The following is a 25,972-nucleotide window of genomic DNA, read 5'->3' as shown; positions in this document are numbered from 1 at the left end:
TATCATTTTTGTATAGAGAAAAATTTTATATGCTCTTGCTTTGCCTTGATTTTTTTGTTAAATAATTTCTTTGTAATTTTTCACGGTTATAATTATTTTCTATCAACTCTTCTGAATTTATAAATTTTTCATCAAATAAGTGAGGTAAATTTATAGTAATTAATCTCAAAACGTTTTTTTCTTCAAAATTCTTAGTATCTTTCCATCTTTTCATTCACAATACTTAACAATTTATTTTTTCAATTAAAAAAACTTAATTTTTTCATTTGAGGAAGAAAATTAACAATACAGAAAAGATCAAGAGTCGAATGCTTTCGGGGAGAAAAAAATATGTCAAGACAAAAATAATGACAATTCCATCACCATCTAGATCATCATCATCTTAAAACTTGACTTGTATTAGAAAGGTCATGCCAACACATTCCTATTCAATAAGCTAAATATATGCATTCACAATTTCTAGATATTTTTAAGTTAATACATAATCTTATATAAGTATATACATGATGATATAATACCTCTTTATAAATTAAAATATCATTACACCCTTCATCCACTTAATACTATAATTTTGAAACAAATTGGTACTTAATATTTATAATAGAAGGTTTAGTTCAATTTATTTTATTAATACGCCATAAAATTGTTCTACTAATTTGGGTTAATAGCTTATATATCGTCGAGTTAATGAAGCATGTATATCTTGCCCATTGCTTTTTCAAAAATTCCTCAAATAGATTGAACATATTATTTTCGTTATACTATTACTTTGTGTATTTATGAATCTTTAAAACATAATAAACTTAATAACTTGATCAAAATATTTGAACACCGTTATATTTACACCTACCTACTAAATGAATATCCACATTTAATGAAACATGTTCATTTAATCTGATTATGTCATGAATTCATAATATTATACTTGTGAGTATGATTAGAAAACTAATGAAAGTTTGTTGTGTTTTTTTTTTATGGTGATACAATGAGGTGTGTTTTTTGAGAAATTTTTGATATCATGTTTTCATTCAACTATTTCTTGAGTAACAAAGACTAAATAAATAGATAACTTGGGCAGACAAATATATAGTCAAAGATTTTTTAACAAGTTATTTTTACACATATTATTTCATATTTGCTTAAAATAATATATATATATATATATATATATATATATATATATAATGTTTTTATGTAAATATTGGTTTAATATTTGAAAACTTAAGGTTCGAAAAAGACATTTGATGGATGTTATGATTTCTTCTGTTTAGATAACACGTTTGAAAGAAATATTTAAAATAAATTGATTCTAATAAAAATATACTTTTTGATCATTTTAATATTCGAGTATTAGAAAGAAAAATAGACCGTGATTTGATGAGCATTGGTCCATTTATAATTAGGAGCCCGTTTGGATGAGTTTAAAAAGTAACTTTTATGTATGAAGTGCTTTTAGAACTTTAAAGTGCTGAAAGTTATTTTTATAAATAAGCAGTTGAGTGTTTGGATAAAAGTGCTTAAATAAGAAAAATTATGTGAATTTTAGGGTTAAAAGAATAAAAAGGGTAGTTTGGAAATTTAGTTAAAATATAAGGGATATAAGAGTAATTTTCTTGGTAAAAAAATGACTTTAAGCACTTGGAAAAAAAAAAGTTAGGAATCCTAACTTTTCATTTTTGACTGACTTTAAGAACTTTCTGGTTTAAAGTTAGCCTTAGGCAAACACGTCCAAAAGCTGAAAAGAGGCTTTAAGTTGATTTTGACCAACTTAAAGCCAATCCAAACGGGCTCTAGAAATCAAACATTTTTCACTTTACAAGAAATTTTTAAAATTGAAATTGTGTTTGATTATACTTTTTCACAAATGATAGAAACTAGCATTTTATTTGAAATTCTGAATATGGAGTAGTCGAGAAGTTTTTCAAATTAATATTCTAACTTCAAGTTTAATTTGAATTTTTCATGGTCAAAATTAATTTTCAAATAAAGTAAAAATTATTTCAGAAAGAAAGTTAATTTATAATTTTTTATGATCAAACGGGTGATGTAGTTTTTTTACTCCATGCAAAGCGCGAATAAGTTCTCTAGTATACATATATATATATATAGAGAGAGAGAGAGAGAGTTAAATATACATTTTATATTACACTTTCTTATGTTAGAACTCACGAGTTTACATTTTGGATCCTCCACTGGCCATATTCATGTCAAATTCCAGTGAGACTTGTGTGCTTACGAGAAGAAATCGAACGACAAGAGATTTGTCATTGAGTACTTAATTACAAGTCAATATGACCACTCCAGAGTTGAAATTCTAAGTTGTTTAAGATTTGATATTTATTTAATTTATATATGGTTAGAATTTATTTGTCTTGGTTCATATTGGAACAAGTTTTTTGGTCTAGTAACATAATAGTTTTTAATTTTAGAAAACTTATATAGGATGAATAAATACATCTTGTCTAGTAATATAATAATTGATTAATCATCACAAAGAAAAAACTACCTCATTAAATAGACATACACGCATGCTATATTTAATAATATAATCTATACTATCAAATAATTACCTATTATCTCCTGATTTGGAGTGAGATACATTGAGATACATCCTTAGCCTAAAATAGAGCTCTTAATTATCTGTCAACTTAATTTTCTACATAATTTATGACTTCACTTCAAATCACCACACTCTCTCTCCTAAATTTTTCCTCCCACTATTCTTCACCATTCCCTCTCCCCCTTCCCCCTCACGTGATCTTCTTCTATTAAACCACCTCTATTACTGCACTTTCAAAGCTCGCCAATGGTCATAACTTCGATTCATTGACGAATAAATCCCAAAATCAACTTATTAATACTTAGAGAAATCTAAATCTATATATTTTTCCTTCAAGAATTGTTCGTTATTCGTGTTCGTCCGTCTACTTTAAGGTGAGTTTTGTCAGATACATAAAGTAAGTTATACTCACCTCTAAGACTGCACTTTCAAAGCTCCCTTGTGGCCATGGCTTCAATTTTATCGATGGACAAATCTAATCAATTTATTAATACTTAGAAAAATCTTAATCTAATTATTCTCTTCTTCAATCACTGTTCCTTCTTCGAGTTCGCCGACTTTGAGGTGAGTTTTATTATAATATAGAGTAAACTATATCAAATACATAGAAAAACAATTTAAATATACAAAATGAACAAATCAAATACATCGAGTCATTAAGTACATGTTAGATACATAATTTTTTAATCACATTCATAGAAGAACTGTTTAGATGCACAAGATAAGCAAATTTGATACATCTAATCATTAAGTACATATAATATACATAGAAGAAACTATATCTAATAAAATAGTTCAAATACACAAAAATAAACATATCAGATACATCTAATCATTAAGTACATATTAGGTTAACAGAAAAAACTATATCAGATGCATAAAATAACAATTTAGATACACAAAAATCCATATTTTGAAAAAAAAGAGTGTAAGTTTGGCTGATGCTCGGATTTTTTTGGAAGGATTTCGATTTTATTAGGAGTTGTGGTACGGTAGATGCTCCAAACTTGTTATATGCATGATTTCCTCCTAAATTTATATCTTCCAGTTACATTCCTTATTTATATACACTTAGTTATATGTATTGCAGGTTAACATCTTCTCGACAATGAAGCTTATCCCCCATCGTTTCACTAGCTGACCTTGACCTCTTATATCTGATATATATATGTATCTGAATGCATCAAATACATGTATCACATGTGTGAATTAGATAGAATTAATAATAGAGACAATTTCAATTATATATAATAAACTAATTAGTTTACAACAAATATAGTCATGTTTTATTTACATAAAAAATAGCCAAAATTATATGAAACATACAGTGACTATACAATATAACTTGCCAAAAGTCATAAAAAATATATATTGACTATACAATATAGATTACTTATACATGGTTATACACTGAATATACATTATGATACACTCAAAAACTAAATATACATTGACTATACATGCCTATACAATGAATGATCATTTTTTTTAATAATTACTTTTATCGAATGACCATGTGACGTAATTATCCCTTAATAATATTGCAAATACAATAATTAACTACTAAAGTAACGGATAAGTGTTTGTTGCCCAAAAAAATAACCATGTACGAAATACGAATACAAAAAGTTTCCAACATTATTTAACGGTCAAGATATCACAAGTCAAGAGTTCCAATTTATACGCCGTTAACGTTTACAAGTTTCAAGCGGAAAAACAGAAAAAAGGAAAGAAGAAAGACGGTGACGGTGGACGCTGAAGTTCACCGTTCCTGCAGATTGATTTCTTTTACGCCCTTTACAAATCTCTCCGCTTCCCAAAGGTGGTTTCTTCAATCAATCTAATTTTCAATAATTTCACAATACTGTTTTTTTCTTCTTAGTTTCGTTGCAACTATCTGAATCGGCAATTATTGAATGATGGGATCTGATTGAGACAAAACAAAATTTGTTCGTAAATGTTTTTTTTTTGGGAACAAATTGCTGCTATATGGATGATTACTAGGATTTTGACAATGTATAATTCATTTTATAGGATGAAGGAGCTTGCCATGTGATTTGAGCTTTGGATCGAGTCAAAAAGATGGCGTGGTTTAGTGGGAAACTTGATTTGGGGAACTTGGATCTTGCCGGTGCCGTGAATAAGCTCAGTGAGAGTGTCAAAAACATCGAAAAGAATTTCGACACAGCACTTGGTCTCGAGGATAAATCTGAGTCTAGTAGCAATGAAGGTATCTTTTGGATCGTTATATCATTATTATTACATTCTCAAATTTTTATCTCATACGTTTATGTTAATCCTAAACATTAGTTGTGTTCAGCTATACATATGTATGGTTTTTTATAACCTGTGCGGACTAGCTTTCGCACCTCCATTAATTCCCATAGGACACAATGCATTTTATGAAAATTAGGATTCTTTAAAACTAGAGGAGTTTGTTAAATCTCACACTTATCACTTTACTAATATGAAGTCCGTAACCAGACTAAAAAGTCTTGGCGAACACCCGGTCCTAACGTAAGTGTAATCTCAAGCAGATCATAGATTCTGGAAAGAATTTCATAGCACTTATTGCCTCTATAGCATTCTTGCGCACGTTACCTAAGGTCTGTGAACAATGGTGTGATTGATTTAGTTTGAGGTCACAGCTACATTATTAGAACTGGCTTTAGAAGCTGCCTACGATCTCTCAGATGTATTATGACTTCTCTATTACTGCCCTCATTATTTGGTTGGTGCTTGTGAAATTTGATTCTGATTAGGCCAAGAGTGAATGCATATTTCAGTATGTTTTAACTTCTTATTGCCTACGTGTTTGGGCATCAGTAGTCTTAACTCCTAATAGATCTCGTGTATGCTACAAACACTGATTAATAAATGATGGTGAGATTACATAGTTCAAGTCTTGCAATATCCAAATATGTGAATGGTTTAGTGTAAAGTTGGTCCAATGCTTTCAACTCATATTTGACCCTCTTATTACCCATAACTGACGCATTTTTATACTGTTTAAAAATGGGTTGAACCCATATTTCACCCATTTTTAGTATCACTCACCCAACCCGTTTAAATATGGGCTGGTGGATGAAAAATGGGCTCATTTTGCCAACACTAGTTGGGAGTAAGCTCTGATGTGAGAGTAACAACATCATGTCAGAGTTGGTTTGGGTGGCAACCATAGATCTTGGATTGCAAGACCAAGATAAGAGGTAATTACCGCCTCTCGGATCTCCAACATCAAGAAATTCAGAGATGAGCGAATGAGATGATATATGGGGAGAATATGGAAGTATCAGACCCATTGGTTGTCTGGGGTTATCGTCATTAATAAAATGGTGGCCACGTGACATCTCAATACTGTATTAATGATTGAATTGAGTTCCACAGTTTAGAAATAGTGAATGTCCTTAAAAGGCTGTGACAAACCTGTTAATACATAGAGAAACTTTGGATGACATTGGTTATCACATAGGAGTCGTTTGGTGGAGATAATAAGAATAATGTTGAATATGGTGTATTAGTAATGTTGGTGCTGAGATTATTTCTTATGCAATGTTTAATTTAGTGTATTAAAAATAACATGCATTGCATATTTAAAATTATTTGCTTACAAAAATACCCTGCACAAATACAATGGAAAGGATGTGGAAAAGGTTTGGAGGGGCAATTGTGTCTTTATCCATGCTAATGCATGCACTAAAATCCCTTGCATTGCTAATACTATGGTTTCCCATGTATTAGTTATGCATAGCATAATACCAAATAAAGTGAGTTGAAAAAGTGTACCTAACAAGGTATTAATAATACATAAAGCTAATGCAAATGCATCTTACCAAACGACCCCATAGAGTCATATACAATCCCTTGCATGGTGGAGAGTGCAGTAGCTTGGGAATGGAGTGATGCTTTCTATCTATGATGTTAGAAGATTCCAAATATATGTATGACATAAACTGAAGGCATCCGTTTGTTACTTACACATTCAGACACTTGCACACGTACACACACATATATGTATGCATGTATATTTGTGTGTGTGTTCAAACACCCTCTGCAAATATTAAGCAAATGTTGAATTTCTTTGCTGCTTGTCTTACCATATTCCATGCATTTATTTAAGTCTACTTAAGTATATTAGATTGATGCATTTCTTAGGAAAGTCAAATTTCACAGCTGACTGATTTATTTCAATGCTTCCCTATTTTCTTGTTGGCAATGCTTCGATTACATGCCAGCTTCAGGATTATGGCCTTCAACTATGGATAGGAAGGCCTTATTTGATCCTGTCATGTCTTTTATGGGGCAAAAAAGTGAGGAGACTGCTGAAGAATCTGTAGAGAAAGCTGACTCGTCAAAACCCACCTTGCCCACAGGGGAAGTAGTTGAAGATTCAGCTGAATCTACAACCCAACGTGATGTGGTTTCTAAAGAATCAAAAGAAGAAAAAAGGGACATTATTGAAGAAACTAAATCGGTTGAAGAAGCAAAAGATGCTGATGAGAAACCGAACCAAATGATAGCTGCTGAAGAAGAAACTGAGGAGGCAAGAGCTGTTGATGTCAAACTGGACTCTGCTATGGAAACAAAGTTTGATCGGGAGGAACAAAGAAGTGTTACTGGACCAGATGAAAGAAAATCTGAAATTAATTCATTTTCTGAAGCATCGAAGGTCAATGAGCATGATCAGGAAACATCTCCAGGAATCCTCCAAAAGAATATTCCAGAGGAAGAATCATCTGAAAACCTCGAGTTGGTTGCTTCCCAATCATCAAATGCTTTATCTCAAACTGAAGTTGGTATCCCGCTGCTTGTTGATTCACAGGAAAATACCGGTAATGACAGGGAACAGAAGAAAGAAGTCACTGAGGAATCTCCTCCTGTTCAATCACAGGATGCATCAAATGACCCTGCAGACAGGGAACAGCAGAAAGAACTCACTGAGGAGTCTACTCCAGTTGAATCACAGGATGCATCAAGTGACCGAGCAGATAGTGGAAGACCTTCTGTTTCAGATTCTGTAACAGTCAGTGAAGGTGAAAATTTTGAAGAGCATTCTAACAGGAGCTTCCTTGGTGACCAGCACACAGATGAAGGTCTGAAGAGGGTATCTGATACGGTTTTGCCTGAAAATGAGTTGGTTAGTAGACCTATTGAGGCCACCCAGCGAGGAAATGATCATGAGACTGGCGTGAAAGAACGGTTGAGCTCAGGAAGCAACTGTTCAGATGTTACAGCTTCAGTGGTTGAACTGGAGAAGCTGAAAAAGGAAATGAAAATGATGGAAACTGCATTACAAGGAGCTGCTAGACAAGCTCAGGTATGTCCATATGCTATTTTAACGGGAATTTATGCACCTGTTGTTCCTCAGCCTCAGTGATAAGATATGATAAAATGCTGAACCCAACAGGGCAGTATCAAGGTTCTGAATCTACTGACGTTACTTGAGGATATGAATCTTTTTGTTGTCTGCACCTAAAGTAGGCGAGTCCAATATTTCATGTTGTATTACCTAAAGATTAGCTGAATCCCACTCATCTTCAATTATTTTTCCCAGCTTGTGAGGTCATGGATAAAAGTTGCTTCAATGAGTTGAATTTTCACTAAAAATAGCTTCAATTAAAAAAGTCTTGATTTGAACCTTGTGTGTGTATCATTGACACATTTCATTGATATTTTCTTGTACTTGTCAAATGACATAGTTTACCATCTTGAGGTCTCAAATGTCTGAACAAATGGATATTCTTTCCGTAGTCCGTGGATCCTTTCTAAAGTTGTGGAATTTATTGGCACAAGATGTTGGTATACGCCTAAAGATGAGGCTCAGAGGGAAGCTAAGACCGTGTAGCTTTATAAGTTCAATTGCAATTATCCCTTTATTATTATGCAGGAAGGTTATTCCAAAGCCAATAATAAATATATATTAGGATTTCGGGTGATTCGGACTAGTTTCTCCCATTATGAATGAACTCCTCAATATCCAAACTTCCTGTTATGCCACATACTTGAAAAAAGAATTCAATTGGTGTGTTAGACCCCTGATTTTCAGTTCTTGTTTATAAAATGATGAACATTCAAAGAGATGACATGTCATTGTTCTCCTCAGGCAAAAGCTGATGAAATTGCGAAGTTGATGAACGAGAACGAGCAATTGAAGGCTGTTACTGAGGATCTGAGAGTAAGTTCCCATTATTTTAAAGTTCCTTTCGAGGCTATTAACTCAATTTGGTGCTGTCCGCCAGTTTTTCAAATGGCATGAGTCGAAGACATACTATAGTTCCTGTTGTTTCAGGATGAATTAACCATTTCATAAATTAGATTTCTATGATTTTTCTAGTGTTGTTTTTCTGCTTGTTATTTGATAATATTTCTTTCTCTTCTGCCCTTGCTTGCAATTTTCTTCTAGATAGGTAATTCTGGTATGTGAGCCAGATATTGTGTAAGCTTCTGTGCTTACTGGTCGACTCATCTTAACTACCAGCTAATTTGTTAAGCAATTTTTAATTAGACTTCTCCAGACTAGATGTGTGTAGAGCAGGAAGAATTGCTTCTGTTGCATAGTGTCACATGACTCTCATCATTGATCATTTTGATTAAACTGCTCTCACATCAATAAACGTTGCATTTTCTCTTAGACAAATCCTAGCTTCTCTCCTGTTTGTTAGAGGACTTGTGCTTTGTATGCTCTTACATTCTCTCAGAACTGCTAGGCAGGGATGATTGTTGCCAAAATTTTCTGTACTTAAATTGATACAGGAAACTAGCGGTTCTTTTTTTTTTTCGTTATCAAAAAAAGAACTGCTAGTTTCCTTTATCAATTTAAGTACAGAAAATTTTGGTGACAATCATCCCTGCCAAGCAATTATTCTGTTGTTCATTTTATCTTCCTTTAATATTAATATCATATGTGTAATTGGGTCTTTATTGCTGCTGGTTGGGATCAGCATACCACGTGCCAATGCATGTGTGTTTTGTAATGGATATGGATTGGAATTTTAATTCTTTTGTTAATTTTATTTAAACTGGTGAGTTCCAATGCAGTTTCTAAAACTTTTTTCTAATTCCTCCTCCCCACAGCTTTCCTCTTATGTGTATTTTAGGTTCATCTTTCATCCCTCAAAATTCCCTTCTATGTGAAACTCCACCAATTTTGTATCTCTGCTTACACACACTGTTTTTTACAGAGGAAGTCCAATGATGCAGAAATTGAATCTCTGCGGGAAGAGTACCATCAAAAAGTTTCTTCTCTTGAGAGGAAGGTATGAATGTGTTCACATGAATGTTTCAGCTTTAACTTCCATTGCTAAGTGCTTGCTTTATGACTTGCTCATCAGCCTTTTCACATCACAGCAGTAACATGAATTCTTGAAAGACAGTTTGTTTGAGCTTTCACCTTGTTGCATAGTTTTGCTACTTCATTTAGGCATCACTATATTGTGCAACTTCATTTTATGCCTATAACTTTATATTTTATGCTTGGTGATTCGATAAAATGCTTGTGTGTTGCTTAGACTTTTAGTTTTTAAATGGTTCTAGTAGACTATAAGGATGCAGGATTATCTTGCTGATCTTTAATGGTTCGAACCCCTTTAATGTCAATAAGACCTTATTAACTACAAATATGTATTGGGACCGGGAGCTTGGACCCTCGAAAATCCGCATACTTCCACAGGAGAGCATTTTTTGGAGAAACTCCATACTCTTCTTTTAGAGTGCTTCTTTCTCTTTTAAAAAAAGTAGAAGCAGTTTTTTTATACTGCACAGACATGATATTGGAAGAATAAGAGAAACATTCTGTATTGGCTGGTAATATTCCATCTTTTCCAAGTTAATTGATAATTTTGAAGAAATTACACCATCCTTCCTGAATTTCTATTTTCTGCGGAAACCTCATGTCTATTTTCTAAAATTGCAGTTCCCCAGTTATTTTTTTTTAAAAAACCAAATCCTCCTTTACCATCAAGTTTAATCTGTCCGTAGCAAGCTTGATGGCATGATTGTTATTTGTTCTTTTAATATAACTCAAGGACTAATTAGTATTTCTGTTTCTATTAGATAATTCTTTTTTTTAATGCTATGCACTGGTTTCCTTATTAGTTGTAATGTCTCCTTCATTTCCATATTTCCTTTTTCAAACTACTTTGAAACGCATTGCTTGAGCTGAGGTTTATCAGAAACGACCTTTCTATCTCCATGAGGAAGGGGTAAGGTCTGCGTACACCCCTCCCTAGATCCCACCTCCACTGGTGGTATTACACTCACTGGGTATGTTGTTGTATTAAAAGGGAAAATGGAATGCGTCTTAACATTTTAGTTAAATGTGTTGCTAATGATATTTTTTGATACTCATTTATTTCAGGTTTATGCTCTCACCAAAGAAAGGGATACACTTCGCAGGGAACATAATAAGAAGAGTGATGCTGCAGCTCTTCTCAAAGAGAAGGATGAGATTATTACTCAAGTAATGGCTGAAGGTATGACAAACTCAAACTCTGTCTCTGAAAGTGATTTTAATACATTACACTTTCATTTGCCTTTGTTTCTCATGAAGCTTTCCTATTATATGTGACATATAAGATAATTATTCAGTTAAGAACAAGGTACATTTTCATTAATCTTAGGTGGTATCTTTGTTTCTAACTAGACGAAAGCTTAGATACCATACTTATGCTAGAGCGTCGGTAATACTTGCCGATCAACCAAAAAAAGGGGCAGGTCATACGTGCGGCAATTATGTATGTATAGATGGAAAAATGAGTGGGTTGGACTGAATTTAAGAAAAAGTTGGTTATTGACCCACCCAAAGTTAGCTGAAATGGGCAAAATGCAGATCATAACCCAACCCGCCCAATTCTTACTAAATTTTAATTGCTTTATTTGTTCTTTTTGAATCTTTAGTTCCTTATAAAATTATTATTTTTCTTTTTATGACTATTTATTAATATATATCAAAATTAAATAAATTTCTTTTTAAAAATATTTTGACAAGATTTTTAATGGATCCAAACTTTGATGGGCTGATATGAGCAGAGCTAATAAATGAGCGGGTCAATAATTAGCCCAAACTTGGGCGATCAATAATTTTTCCACCTCTATATGTATGTAGGTTCAAACAAAGATTTGAAACAGGAAGAAGGCTCAATGGCGATGCTGTAAGAAGTTGATGCAGTGTATTAGGAATTAGGATTGAGAAATATTCATTTTACATAATCTTGCTAGATTTGCACACTTACATTTTGTGAAGGGCTTGATAGTTGCATTAGTATTTGAATGCCTTTTGAATTCTATTATGATGTCTGATGATGCAATTTAAGAGTTCCCAATATTGAATCTGAACTAGGGGTGTGCATTGGTCAGTTCGATTTTAAGTATTATCGGTTCTGTTTATCGGTTTGTGGTTTTTAAATACGCTAAACCAATAAAATATTTTTTATCGGTTATTGGTCCTTAACGGTTTGGTTTTCGGTTTAACCAATAAGAAAATACTCATAAAACAAATATATAACTTCTCCAACAATTTGATGCAACAGGACAATAATGTAACTTTACATAATGCTCATAAAATAGAAACAATAGTAACTAACATAAAAAGAATTATACAAGTGCAACACAAATAAAAGAACTAGGACAATAATGTGAATTGAAGGCTAAAGAGCAAAGGTAGTAACCAATAAGCAATTGATATTAATATTTAACATTTATGTAGAGGTAAAGTAGAATTACTATAGTCTTCATGGGTTATCGGTTTATCCAATAGCCCAATATAAAAAACCAAAACTGAACTGATAACCCGATAACTTTTTTATAAAATCATTAAAAATCCGTTAACCCAATAACCCAACAACAATAAACCAATAACATTTTTTTTCGGTTCGGTTTTTGCACACCCCTAATCTGAACGGTTCATTTGTGTGTTTTTACATTTCTTTTCTGAAAGTTGTGATCTATAGGTTCCTCTTGCAATTGTTTTATTTATTTATTTAGGCTTGTAGGTTGGTGGCATCTTAAAAGAGCACAGGACTACAAGCCACCTTAGACTTTGCTATGCCACTTTGAATTATCTCAAAGGTATACTAGAGGTGTAAACTGATTTGGACCAGTTGAAGTGCGGGTTGAGAAAGAAAGAGACAGTAGGCAATGTATTCCTTGGCACTCTGGTTAACTAAATTAAGGTTACTTGGAGAGGTTAGGACACCGGGCCAATACTAGACGGGGCTCACCAGTCCTTAGTTAACCATGACTGTTGAAAGGTGCATGCTAAAAAAGAGATGTGTAAAGACCTAAACCACATGGAAAGAAATTGTTTCAAAAGTTGTACAATCTCGTGGAGCTTAGCAGGTTTTGCGAAGAATAAAACCCAACACAGTAAAAGATCCATATGGGTGATACCAATTAGCTGAGATTGTCTTAAAAAAAAAAATTAGCTGAGATTGAGGCTTGGTCATGTTGGTAATTTTACATTAGGTTCTGTGTGTGATAGTCTTTTTAATCTTGTTAGAAGTTTGTATGTTGTTTGAAAGATTTCTAATGCTCGAGAACCTAACCTTGAATACTCGAATGAAATGGGCTCAAATTGATAGCAGGATTGATATAGCCAACCACAACTAGCTTGGGACTGAGTCATAGTAATAGTAGCTTAGTATTTTGTTTCCACTTACAGGCTTTATGAAAGATTCTGATACATGTATTAGAAATATACATTCCATGTCTTCATGTCATACTTGTATCTTACATGATACTGCTGGATGGTAGATATGATACATATCAGTAGCGTGCTTGACAGCTAGATGTCTGGTGGTTGGAAATGACTGTAAAACCACTTAATTAGGAAAAGGCCACTGCCTAATAAGTTCATTATAGTCGATGGCACTACCTTTTTTCTTTTTGATAAGGTAGGTTTTAACTGTGCTACATTAGCAATTTGGGTTTTATGAGTTCTCCCTTTGTGTCCAGAATTTTATCAGCCATGAGCAGTGATCGTTACATGGGTTTCAAGATTTTACACCTATAGCTGCGTCAAGCATTCTAAAGCTTTTTAACTACATGGTTATTTAGGCTCAGAGGGATTCCATCTGTTCTCCAATTTTATTCCATTAGGAAAACTGAAATTCAAGATGGGTCGAAATGCCTGTTTGGGTGTAGTCTGATGATTGGACAATCTGAAATGCAGTCATGTCCTAAAGTATGGGTTCCATGGAAGAACTCAAGTTTGTGCATGCTGGAAGTTGCATGATATCCAGACTGTGAGGAACTTCCTTCAATTTTGTGCTGCTGTACCTGAACCTTTGGCTAGAGTGTCGTTTTCTTTTTATTGGTAACCGTTGACTTGAGTCTCTTTCGTACACAGTTTAGTCCCTGGTTGACATGTATATCAGACTTTGGAGAAATATCTTGATTCTCTTAAAGTTTGTATAAGCTCTATATTCAATAAGATACATATTTTGGGCTCTTTTTATGCCATTTCAATGTCCAAAACTTATTGTTTCTCCAGGTGAGCAGCTTTCTAAAAAGCAAGCTGCCCAAGAAGCTCAGATGAGAAAATTAAGGGCACAGGTGTGGAATCAGGCATACTCATTATTCCATTTCAGAAAGCATATTTATAAGTTTTAACAAATCTTCCATTTGTTTTGAAAGTTAGATCAGAGAGCTTGAAGAAGAGAAGAAGGGATTACATACCAGGCTTGAGGTCAGTCATTTCTAATTGGCGCAATAATCTGATTGTAGATATTGTAAGGGGTGACAAGAGGTGCCTGAATTACTTCCAGCTCTCTCCTATTATCGTTAATGTGTTCTTTTTATGTTAAAATGTTGAATTTTTTGTTTTCATTGTCACAAAAATGTCATTCTCCGAGTTTTCAGCTAAGTTGTTCTTAGTTTTAACGTGCCTACTATAATAATTTGAGAGTAGAAATATTTTCTAAAACTAATCCTAGCTGCAGCTGAAGTTCATCTGATAAGGGGAGAAGTGTTCAAAATCTGTTTGGTATGAATGAAACTATTTGTGGAAGATAAGTCCCTTTTTGGGGTTTTATTGGCAAATAATATTTTCCATCAAAAGGGGGAAAATGTCTTCCGTTACATATGTATGGAAGTTATTTTCTGTCACAGTTATCACAACTTCTCTACTTCAAATCACTGCTCCGACCAACATTTCCACATTATAATAAATCTTTATACTTAAAAAATTTCATCAACTATCGATTTACTAACATTATTATTAACTCTTTGATAAATGTCTTTTTTATAGAAACTATATTTTATGCATCAATGAACCACCGGGAAGCATTTTTCATAAAGATATTCATCAGAAAATGACTTTATCTACATCATACCAAACACATTTAATATTTTTTGATAGTTCTGCTTGGATAACTTGAGTCCACTTCAGAAAGATATTCTTTTTACCTGGTCTTTATTTTAAGTGAGGTAGCCTTTTGTCTTGGAAGTTGCCTTTTTACCGACTGCTTGAGTAGAATCACACAAGATGAGCCCAACTTTTGAAGGAATACCCTTAATGAAATTTGGGTAACTTGTAATTTTACTGCAATGTTCCCTCATTGGGAAAGAAATAGATCTTGGGGCTAACTCAATCCCAAAAGTTAGTTAAAGAGGGGCAGATTGCCCAAGACCATATAAGGTGACTGCCCATCCCTTTTTCATTCGATGTGGGACTCTTCAACATCCCACCTCACGCCCAGGACTGGACATCTGGAGCATGGGCAATTTAATAAGGGGACCAATAACGGGACACAAAAATTGGGATGGTTTGATACCATGTAAGAAATGGATCTTGGGCCTAACTCAACTCCAAAAAGTTAGCTCAAGAGGGGAGGATTACCCAAAACCATATAAGGAGAGACTCTTCAATAGAGCTGTTTGTATTTTTACTTGGAAAAAAAGACAAATATACCCCCGAACCATCGTAAATGGTATACGTATACCCTTCGTTATACTATTCAGACATCAGTGTCCTTGCCGTCCAAATTGTGGAGCGTATAAACCCTTCACACTAACAGACAGACACGTGTCTAAATTAAAACCCACCCAAATATTTCTAAAAACCCACCCACACCAACACCCTCTAAGATATAACCAAAAACCCACAAATCGAATCAATAGTTGTGAAAAAGAGCCCCAAAACCCTAGGATCTTTTGCGTTCTTCTTAGATCTTTCTCGGCAATCGGATCTAACCTCTGATCATAGGTATCCTTGTTCTCCATCCTCTCACGTTGTTTTCCCGATCCGATTGCCAAGAAAGATCTAAGAAGAACGCAGAAGATCCTAGGGTTGTGGGGCTCTTTCTCACGACTATTGATTTGATTTGGGGGTTTTTGGGTTACATCTTAGAGGGTGTTGGTGTTGGTTGGTATACAAATATTTGGGTGGGTTTTAATTTTATAAATATCGGGTATAAGCATAGGATTATGACACGTGTCTGCCCGATAGTGTGAAGGGTATATACGCTCCACAATTTGGACGGCTAGGACATGATGTCCGAATAGTATAACGAAGGGTATACGTATACCATTTACTATTCTCGGGGTATATTTTTCCTTTTTCCCTTTTTACTTCAATGTCCCTCATTGGATTGTTAAAGGAACTTAAGAGCTATTCTTAAACAGTTTGTAAAGTATTGTCACTTAACAAGCGTTTTTTTTTGATGAAAGTAAAGGATTGTCACTTAACAAGTGTTTAGTTGCGGGTTGATTGCTTTACGTTTCTTATTTATTTTTTGTGGGATCATGGTAGAAGTTATGATTTCAAGTTATATGCTTATGCCTTTCCTAGGTTGAAGAGAACAAAGTAGAGAGTATAAAGAGGGACAAGGCAGCAACAGAAAAGTTGCTTCATGAAACAGTAGAAAAACATCAAGCAGAACTTGCAACTCAAAAAGAATACTATACTAATGCTTTAAATGCCGCAAAAGAAGCAGAAGCTTTATCTGAGGCACGGGCTAACAACGAAGCTAGAACTCAACTAGAGGGTTGTCTCAGAGAGGCTGAAGATCGTGAAGCAATGCTTGTTCAGGCACTTGAAGAATTAAGGCAAACACTTACCAGAACGGAGCAGCAGGTTTATACTTTTGAATAATGTCCTATCGGGTTTTGTCCATCTAATTTCCCAGGGCCTAACATTTTGTTCACCTGCAGGCAGTTTTTAAAGAAGATATGCTGCGCAGAGAAATTGAGGATCTCCAGAAAAGATACCAAGTATAACTTTCTTTTTTTGCAACTATTTCTGCTTGACTACTTAATTATGTTTCCTTTACATATACTTGGTCTTCTGTGTTTAGGCCAGTGAGCGTCGATGTGAGGAGTTGATAACACAAGTTCCCGAATCTACCAGACCTCTTCTCAGGCAGATAGAAGCCATGCAGGTTCGACTGCAGCTGAGATATTATTTTTCATATCCTATAAATGATCATGGTATATGGACCGTTCATTTAATGTCTATGTAATATGCCTCTTCATTGATTACAGGAAACAAACGCCAGAAAGGCTGAAGCTTGGGCTGCTGTTGAGAGAACTTTGAATTCACGTCTTCAGGTTTTAAGAGAAACGTATATATACTTTATTTATAGTTGAAACTCGAAGGGATTCTTAATTTTACTCTGCAGGAAGCCGAGGCAAAAGCTGCAACTTCAGAGGAAAAGGAGCGATCTATTAATGAACGCCTCTCTCAAACCCTATCCCGAATCAATGTTCTTGAGGCTCAGGTTCTGTCACCTATTGCTTTGATGCTGCTTCCATAGAGCTTCTCCCCAGGAATTTGCTTACAAATTTAGTATTGCAGATATCTTGTCTTAGAGCTGAGCAGACACAGCTAACAAGGTCCCTTGACAAAGAGAGACAGAGGGCCGCAGAGAATAGGCAAGAATATCTTGCTCTAAAGGAGGAATCTGAGACTAACGAAGGTCGTGTGAATCAGCTTGAAGAAGAAATTAAAGAACTCAGAAGGAAACACAAGCAGGAATTACAAGAAGCATTAACTCACCAGGAACTCCTGCGGCAGGTAACCATATTATGTTTTACTTTCCTATTAATTTGCTGTGTCAATGCCTTTTTGCATCGATGGTGTTTGTGGTTTTACATGCAGCATAATTTTAATATGATCAAGATGCTTCAATCGAAGAATATGAAAATCTCCTTTTGTCGATTTACTCAATTTTTTTATATTTATCAGCTAATGGTTGGCCTTCTCGGCTTTTGAATTAGTTTATTCTCTTTTAAGTTTTCAGATCTGCTGAAATGGTCTTTTAAGCATGTACCTAATATGTGGCTGTAAATTTCCTGTCACCTGTGCTTTGCCACTACAATTGTCATTGTTCCCCTTTAATCTTGTCTTCAATAGCATCAAAATATAGACAGATAAGGAAATTCTTTTTGTATAAGCAAGGACACAAATTAAAATTGTGTCATTTAGCGTGCCGGTTCAATTACCAACAGTTAGAGCTGCAGGTGAAGCTATTCATCCATGTATGGTAACTTTTTATATGATTTGACTATATTTTTCTCCTATTCTGAAGTCAGTGTTTCTCAACCTTGATGGTGAGGGAAGAGAAATGTTACGTAGGATGGAAGTAGAAGGACATTTATATCACATATGTATTGGTGGAATCTATCTAGACTGGATTAATACATGGAGATAACATAGGGTTGCTTGCAACTTTGTTATTGATGCTTTGATTTTATTAACGAGAAGTGCAGGTCTAAGTCAGTTGTCACCAATGTTTTACAGGAGTTGGAGAGGGAGAAAACTTCTCGTTTGGATCAAGAAAGGGCAGCTCGTTCTACTAATTTTGTGCCTGATCAAAGCCCACTAATGAAGCAGAAATCTGGGATAGAAAATGGTAGCTAATACCAAATTTAGTTTTCAGTATGATGCTTCATACATTTATGTTGTTGCTATTGTTCTCTTCTCCATTATGTATAACATGGTTTCTTCACTACTGTATTCCCCTTTCCATACTTGATTTTCTTATGCTTTACTTAAGCCAAGGGACTATCGGAAACAACCTCCCTACCTTTACAAGGTAAGGTAGGGGTAAGGCTGTGTACACCACCCTTCCCCAGATCCCAGTTGTGGTATTACACCGAGTATGTTTTTCTTGCTGACGATGTTGTTTAACAATCACCTAGTTGCAGGAAGTTTGACACGCAGACTTTCAAGTGCTAGCAGCTTGAGTAGTATGGAGGAAAGCTACTTTCTGCAAGCATCTTTGGATTCGTCTGACAATTTATCTGAGCGTAGAAATGCATTAGAGGGTAATATGAGTCCATACTTTATGAAGAGCATGACACCTGCATTTCGCCAGAAAGATGGGGAACTTGCGTCCTATATGTCTCGACTGGTATGGACCCCCTGACTGATTCTTTTAAATAGCGTATCATCTGAACTCATGTTATAATTTTAAAGTATTAGTTGGCCTCTTTTCGCTGTGTGGTGTTAAGTTTATTCAGTGGTAGCTATAATCTTAGTAACGAACCATAAGAGCTAAAGCTTATAGTGCTCTGTTCTCATGCAAGATATTTTTCCTTTCGACTAGTTTTTTCCATTTGGCCTCCTAGTACTAACTTATTGATTCTTCCAGGCATCTATGGAAGCCATCCGCGACTCCCTTGCTGAGGAGTTGGTTAAAATGACTGCAGAGGTGAACTTTTTTTTCCAGATTCTAACTTCTTTTTTCTTTTTCACTTAGAGCCTTCCCTTAGTGATGTCCCTTTTTTGGATAAGGAAATCTTTATAAATAGAATGTCTTTTGTATTTGTTTAGTGTGAAAAGCTACGTTCAGAAGCTTCAATGTTGCCTGGCATCCGAGCAGAGCTAGATGCACTTAGGAGGAGACACTTTGCAGCTCTTGAATTGATGGGTGAACGTGATGAGGAGGTACAAACTAATTTTTTATATATGATTCATGATTTTTCTCTGGCACTACTATGTTTCTTGATGATCTCAAATTTGGCTTTATAAAGGGAACTTCTCTTTGCTTCTGTATTACTCATTAAAAAGCAACATCTTTATTTGGGAAATCATTATATCAGGATGTGGACACTCTGGAATTTTTTGAAATCCCTCAAAATGTGATGTGGTGTGTAAATCACTTATATGAACTGTATGAATCACCTCAACATAGTGAGTTGTACATTTTGGACGAGTAATTTGTGCACATTCACCTTTCAACGTTTTTGTAACAATTAGTTCCCTTGTGTTTTTTGAAAGGTCTGGTTTCATTTTTAATTACTACTCCTTTTATTTTGGATGATCTGTGCAAATTGCCTCCTAAAATATGACTTATGGTGAAAAGAAATAGTTATACTTCCCTTACCTTTGCCTTTAAAGTCTGCTCTACTAGAGGTCTCGTTTTGCTTCGATTCCCAGGTGTACTGATTAAGAGTATTATGACCCAGTTGATGCAGGATCTTGTCGTCCTTTTCTATATCTTACTCAGTTCTGTTCTTTTCGTTGCATACATGAGTATATTCCTTTATAATCTTTTAGATTTATATTGAATTATACCTTTAAAAAAAGATGTATATTAAATATCAATTGTGCAAGTTATTTCAGTGTTTTCAAGTGCATGTTAGTGTGCAAACACTTGGGCATCAAATAATTACCTGATTTAGTTTATGGGGCATTGTAGCGATGAGTGAATTTACCTGTTTTCTCCATGTCTGGAGATCATTCTTACTTCATTCTAGTTAGATATCATTTCAGTTTCATCTTTCTTTGTAAAATTATCGTATCCTCTGAACACATTGTAAAGAATAGACTACATATTTCTTTTTCACTCATTTTTTTAAAATAAAAATTTACCTTTTTTGTACCACTAAACTCCCCGAAATATAAAGTGCCCTCTTCTCCTCCAGCTTAGCACGATCCACTCGTAGCATCTGCCGCCATATATGCTATTTTTACTCCATTATTGTTGAAAGTGTACCTCATACACTCTCCAGGTGTTATATACTCTAGAAGTTCCTTTTTCTACTCCCCTGTATACACATTTCTATCTCTTCCTTTTCGCTCTTCCTCTATTTGTTGATTTGTGTTCTTCCTCCTCAAGCTAAGCGCAGCCCTCCATTTACAAACCAACACTCCTTAGATAGTGGTGAAAGTTCTTTAAACAATGGAAGTATTATACATGTTATGGGCTTGGCTGATGTCCGCTTGATCATCTTAATTTCTTGTTGTTCAATGTTATTCCATTATACTTGAATTTGACACAGGACTTTGCAATAGTTATTTGGCCTTTCTGCCACGTGCAGTTGTCCAAAGGGAGATTAGTCGTGTTGGGATGCAACTGGTCAAGTATCCCTTATTTTGTTATTTTTTAGATCAACTGTCCATTTGAAATATAATCTATGTCCACAGTGAAGTAATGATTTTTTTCCATAGTGCTCTTTGAATTGCTTATTCACTGTACGTGTACTTGTGATAGTTGGAAGAACTTCGTGCTGATATTATTGATATGAAGGAGATGTACAGAGAGCAAGTAAATTTGCTCGTGAATAAGGTATTATATCATTGCTCAATTATTTAATTCATTCCTTTCCTTTGCGAGTACTGGAAAATCCACATTTTACTGTCGATAATCTTGCAGATCCAGGTGCTTAGCTCATCACTGAGTGCCACCTGACAGAGCTGATTTGTTGATGAGTGGTTTTTCTGGTCTGTTGCATCTTGGAAGGTGCTGCAGTGTACGTGGTGTATCACATTGATTTTGGACACGATAATTCTTATGTCACCGGTTTTTATTATAAATCTATAGAGAAACTACCTTTTACAGGTTTATTATTGTAACTTTAAAGTGAATTGTTGTATAGCATATTCTTTTAACAGTGGCGTATTGGCTTTAAGCTTTGTTCCCAAGTTCAATTAATTGTTAATGAAATTGTTGGCTGCAGCGAACATGTTTTGCTCACGTGCTAGTAGGAATGCACCCTGAGCAACGGTCCGTCTAATTTTCAGATCAATTTTGAATCTGAAAAGAAAAATAAAATTACCTATGTGTTATATTCAAATTTTACAGTGGTCTTTTGATATGAATTCAAAGAAGAGAATATCATAGAAGATACAAGTAAAGAAGAGAAATCAAACAACACAAGTTCGAGAAGGGAATACAATTTTCTTATAAAAAAATTTCTCTGTGGTTAGAATGGATTAGTCACCCAGTTAACAATTTAACACTTATGATTGGTTTTCTGGTCATAATCATTTTGTAAGGGTAATGAAGGAAAATGATTAGGCTATTTAATGAATGATTTAACATTTCTGATTAAATTTTCTCTCAGTTTTTGAAACACTATCATCAGGAGGTTCATTTATTCTTGGTGAATGTCCCTTTTTTACTCTGGTTGTAAATTGTGTAAATGGCGTGGGAAGATTCAAAAGTCTTATCAAATGGTATAAGTTCTTTCTTATTTGGGAAAATTATGGAATTAGGCAAGAATTTCAAACTTATTTAGGAAAAATAGTTATAGTTTAAAAATATTATAATATACCTTTATGTGTTGGCTTTATAGCAAATTATATGTTTATAATTATCCTCTTAAAATATCTCCTATTTTCATTCCCCCTCAACCCTACTCTTTTTTTCTATTCATTCTTGCTTCTCTCTCCTTTCATTATATTTCTTTCCCGCTTCTCTCTCCTTTCAGATTTTTTCTCTTTTTTTTTTCCAAAACGAAAAAAATCATACAAAGAGATTTCAATCAGAATCCCATTGAATTAGGTATCTTCATTTTGGGTATGTATTTATTGAGATTTCATTGGCATTGTTTTTTTAGAAAAAAAAAATACAAAATCAATGTTCCATTTCCTTCTAAATTTTTTTTAAAAAATTAAAATCCTCCCAAAATCGATTTTCATTTTTAATTTGAATCTCCAACAAATTTAGAATCTCCTTGAATCAAGTAACTTCCTATTGGGTATGTATTCATTGAGTTAATATCGACATTGTTTTCTTTTGGGTTTGTATTTTTGTGTTTAAATTTATTCAATTTCAGAAGAAATTTTCTGCTGGATAGGTATTTTTTGAGTTAATCTCGCTATTATTTAGGGTTGATTTTGTATTCATATTTATATTGTATTTGTACTCATTAGATTATATGTATTCAGCCGAAGGTCTCCTCACACCCTACTTGTAGGATTCCACTGGGTTGTTGTTGTTGGTAATATGTATTCATATTCATATTGTATTTGTACTCATTAGGTTTTGTAGTTCTGTAGTTGATTACATGCTTAACTCATATGTATTCATATTTATATTGTATTTGTATTTATATTCATATTTTGTATTCATTAGTATTTTCATACTTCATTTTTTCATATGTAAGTTGTATTTTTATATGTCAGTTATATTTTTATATGTTAATTGTATTTTTCAAAATTTTGTATTTAATTAAGCTTATTGTATCCATGTGTATTCAAAATGATTCATTTCAACAAAATCAAGGTCTATGTTGTATGCTATATTTCAATTAAGTATAATATATTCATTTGTGTTTAAAGTTAATTACCAATCATATTTGTATTAAAAAAATAAAGGTCTATTTCGTATGTTGTATTTCAATTAGGCATAACGTATTCATTTGTGTTCAAAGTCAATCACCAATTGTATATGTATTCAAAATAAAGGTATATTTCGTATTTTGTATCTCAATTAAGCACAATATGTTCATTTGTTTTCAAAGTCAATCACCAATGGAATTTGTATTCAAAAAAGACCATTGTGTATTCATTTTTTGAAATATCAGAAAACTGATTTTCATGTCACCCCCCCCCCCCCCAAAGCATGCTCCATACATGCAGTGTTATAGCAATAATGATATAAAACATGAAAAGCAACTGGGATGATGACTTGAAGAACAACTGCAGTTGTGCGATTTTGTATTATTTTTTTAAAACAAATTAAGCTTTCCAATTGAAAAAATAAATTGGATCGAATAATTTCAAGTAAAACCTCTCGAGTACTAAAAACAACTCAAAATCTGTTGGCGTACCCAAAAATACTTGCTAAGATATATTGCCACTTAAATCTTTGTAATCTCCAGCATGCTCCAATAGATAATTTTTGGCCAATTACTCGCTGCGATCACAAGTAAAAAAGGCTTCAATTTGATCTATCCGTAATTTTCTAAGAAGAACGATGCTGAGCTTGTGTGATTTTATATTCCAATTTGCTTCTCTGATCGATCCGCAATTTTAAATTTTCTTGGAAGAACGATGATTAACTGATGAGATTTTGTATTTCAAATTGCAGCTACTTGAGAGTCCTCTATGAAACGAAAATATTTGAGGGAGTAATTTTAGCTCATTTACCGTATTTGAAAAGATTTCATCCGCGATTTACTCCAATTAGTTAATTTGTATTGGTATTTTTTTCTCAGATCCAGCGGAAAAATACAAGGAATGCAATGCATATCAAATCAAAAGTTAATTAGTGAAACTATAGCTAAGCATTCCTATTTAAGGCTTAATGTTTGTTGTTTATGAAAATTCCACTTCTTATTTTCAGCTAAAATAGCGAAAACTACATCGTTTGTCCAAACATATTACGTTCCTATTTGTCCATAGATTTTAGAAGTTGAAATTTAAAAATTTGAGTTTTTGAAATCGTGTTTGCATGTATTTTATTTGATTTTTTTTGAAGTCTTGTGAGTCAAAAACCGATGCAGGGTAGTTTTTGAATTTTGATATTTTTTTATGACAAATTTTTAAAATCTGAACCAAAATTTATAGTCGAATTAGATATTTGAAAATAGTTTTACTCCTTTTGTTCATATTAGATGAGCATCTTATTAAAAATAATTGTCAAATATTATTTGATCACTTACTAAATTAGGATAGAATTAATTAAATTATTTTTTATTTACCGCTACAATTAATATGACCTTTGAATATGAACAATTTCCAATACTAGCTATTTATATATGCTCTATGTACATTTTTCTAACTTATTTTTATGTGCATTAATATGAACAAAGGATAAAATAGTAAACTTGATCAATTTTTTTTTTAATGATTTCTTAATTTTTAAAGGCAAACGTAGCTACATTTCCCATACTAATTTGTTATGATAATAACATTTTTTTTTCTTAATCTGTCCAAAAATAATGTTACTACTTTCTTTATATTTAAAATTTTCAAATGAAATAATTTACGCTCATACAAATGTAAACATATATTTATTTTAGATTATAAATTTCATTTTTTTTTAAAAAGGATGAAAACATCGACAACTTTTAAATTTATCAGTATATTTCATTTAAGCACTTAAATTATGATTTTTTTCCAATTGAATACTTAAGCATATAATAAATGCTTCTATTATACACCTCAATCCAAAATTTAAAATACTCCTGCGTGTGTTTTTAAGTGTACATAAAATTTATCACATCAACATCAATTGAAACATGCTTTAGGAGTCATTTGGTGTGAAGCATAACATCAAATAATTTTAAGATTAAATTATAGTGCTATTTAATTTATTATTTGGTTGGCAAGTCTGGAATAACTTATCCCAGAATTAATAATTAGTACCGAAATAAGTTATCTTTCCCCTTGGGTGATGTAGTAATTCTGTTATAACTTATCCCGGAATAAAATGACAAATATATCCCTTTAAACCCATTTTATAAATCACTTTTCACATTCATATATATTCACATAATTTTTAATACTATGTATAATAATATTCACAACCTTCTCTACTCCTTGTTTTTATGATAAACCTTCATATTTTTCTATTAAAAAATTACACTCTATAAATATAATTTTTATTTATGAATTCATTTTACTAAATTCTTACATTTATTTATATTTTAATTTCTTTACTACTAAATTACGCATTTTTAGTTATATATTCTTTAGTCACTTGAAAGCTCGTATTTTATATATCAGTTAAAATAAAAACTTTAATAAACTACAATTTAAGAGTGATATGCATTTAAATAAAATGATATAATAATAAATTCTTTTTTATTTTAACAAATTTAAGATGGAAGTTCTATTTTAAACGTAAATAAGATGAAATTTTTATGTTTAAATATATATGGTACCATAATGAAAATGGACACAAAAATATGTAGGCTAAATAAAATAAAGTTTTATTTCTAAGAATGAATAACTAAATCTTGCCAAGACAATATAAAAAAATTAAATAAAGTGAAGGATATTTTTGTAAACAAACAACTTGTTCTTTAAATTTATACAATATATATTATTTTGAATACAAAAAACCAAACAATCAATTGAGAAATAATCTGAGTATAATTTATTTCATCATAACTAATACCAACATAATTTATTTCATCATAACTTATATTTAAACCAAACGACCCCCTTAAGGTTTTATGGCTTATTGAGGTTAATTCCAATTTATTTCAAATGATTAATTTAATAACATAATGAATGTT

The 25,972-nt window shown here is 33.0% G+C and overlaps 1 protein-coding gene across 3 annotated transcripts; it reads left to right on the top strand.

Annotated features, from left to right (window-relative positions):
• The first annotated feature begins 4,248 nt into the window (after positions 1 to 4,248).
• On the top strand, positions 4,249 to 21,464 carry LOC129898581 (golgin candidate 5). 3 transcript variants are annotated; one of them, XM_055973170.1, is made up of 20 exons: positions 4,249 to 4,382; positions 4,595 to 4,790; positions 6,796 to 7,877; positions 8,664 to 8,735; positions 9,742 to 9,816; positions 10,917 to 11,031; positions 14,049 to 14,110; positions 14,196 to 14,243; positions 16,347 to 16,631; positions 16,709 to 16,768; positions 16,852 to 16,935; positions 17,039 to 17,104; positions 17,176 to 17,274; positions 17,352 to 17,570; positions 18,297 to 18,408; positions 18,698 to 18,909; positions 19,150 to 19,209; positions 19,332 to 19,445; positions 20,995 to 21,069; positions 21,157 to 21,464. In XM_055973170.1, the coding sequence occupies exons 2-20, from the start codon at positions 4,643 to 4,645 to the stop codon at positions 21,190 to 21,192; spliced, it is 3,024 nt and encodes a 1,007-aa protein (XP_055829145.1). In that variant the 5' UTR covers positions 4,249 to 4,382; positions 4,595 to 4,642; the 3' UTR covers positions 21,193 to 21,464. The 3 variants fall into 3 exon arrangements, with proteins under 3 accessions (XP_055829145.1, XP_055829147.1, XP_055829144.1); XM_055973172.1 differs by lacking the exon at positions 4,249 to 4,382 and adding an exon at positions 4,403 to 4,509 and having other exon boundaries at positions 18,704 to 18,909; XM_055973169.1 differs by lacking the exon at positions 4,249 to 4,382 and adding an exon at positions 4,404 to 4,509.
• The last annotated feature ends 4,508 nt before the right edge of the window (positions 21,465 to 25,972 follow it).

This window comes from Solanum dulcamara, chromosome 8 (genome assembly GCF_947179165.1).
Source record: "Solanum dulcamara chromosome 8, daSolDulc1.2, whole genome shotgun sequence".
Lineage (NCBI taxonomy): Eukaryota > Viridiplantae > Streptophyta > Magnoliopsida > Solanales > Solanaceae > Solanum > Solanum dulcamara.
This window is presented reverse-complemented; position numbering and strand designations above follow the sequence as displayed.

Bases quoted from the DNA above. Each gene is read 5' to 3' on its own strand.
- LOC129898581 (XM_055973170.1), top strand. From the start codon at position 4,643: ATGGCGTGGTTTAGTGGGAAACTTGATTTGGGGAACTTGGATCTTGCC. The intron at 14,111-14,195 runs GTGTGGAATCAG...TTTGAAAGTTAG, and splicing joins TGAGAAAATTAAGGGCACAG to ATCAGAGAGCTTGAAGAAGA. The intron at 19,446-20,994 runs GTACAAACTAAT...TACTTGTGATAG, and splicing joins TGGGTGAACGTGATGAGGAG to TTGGAAGAACTTCGTGCTGA.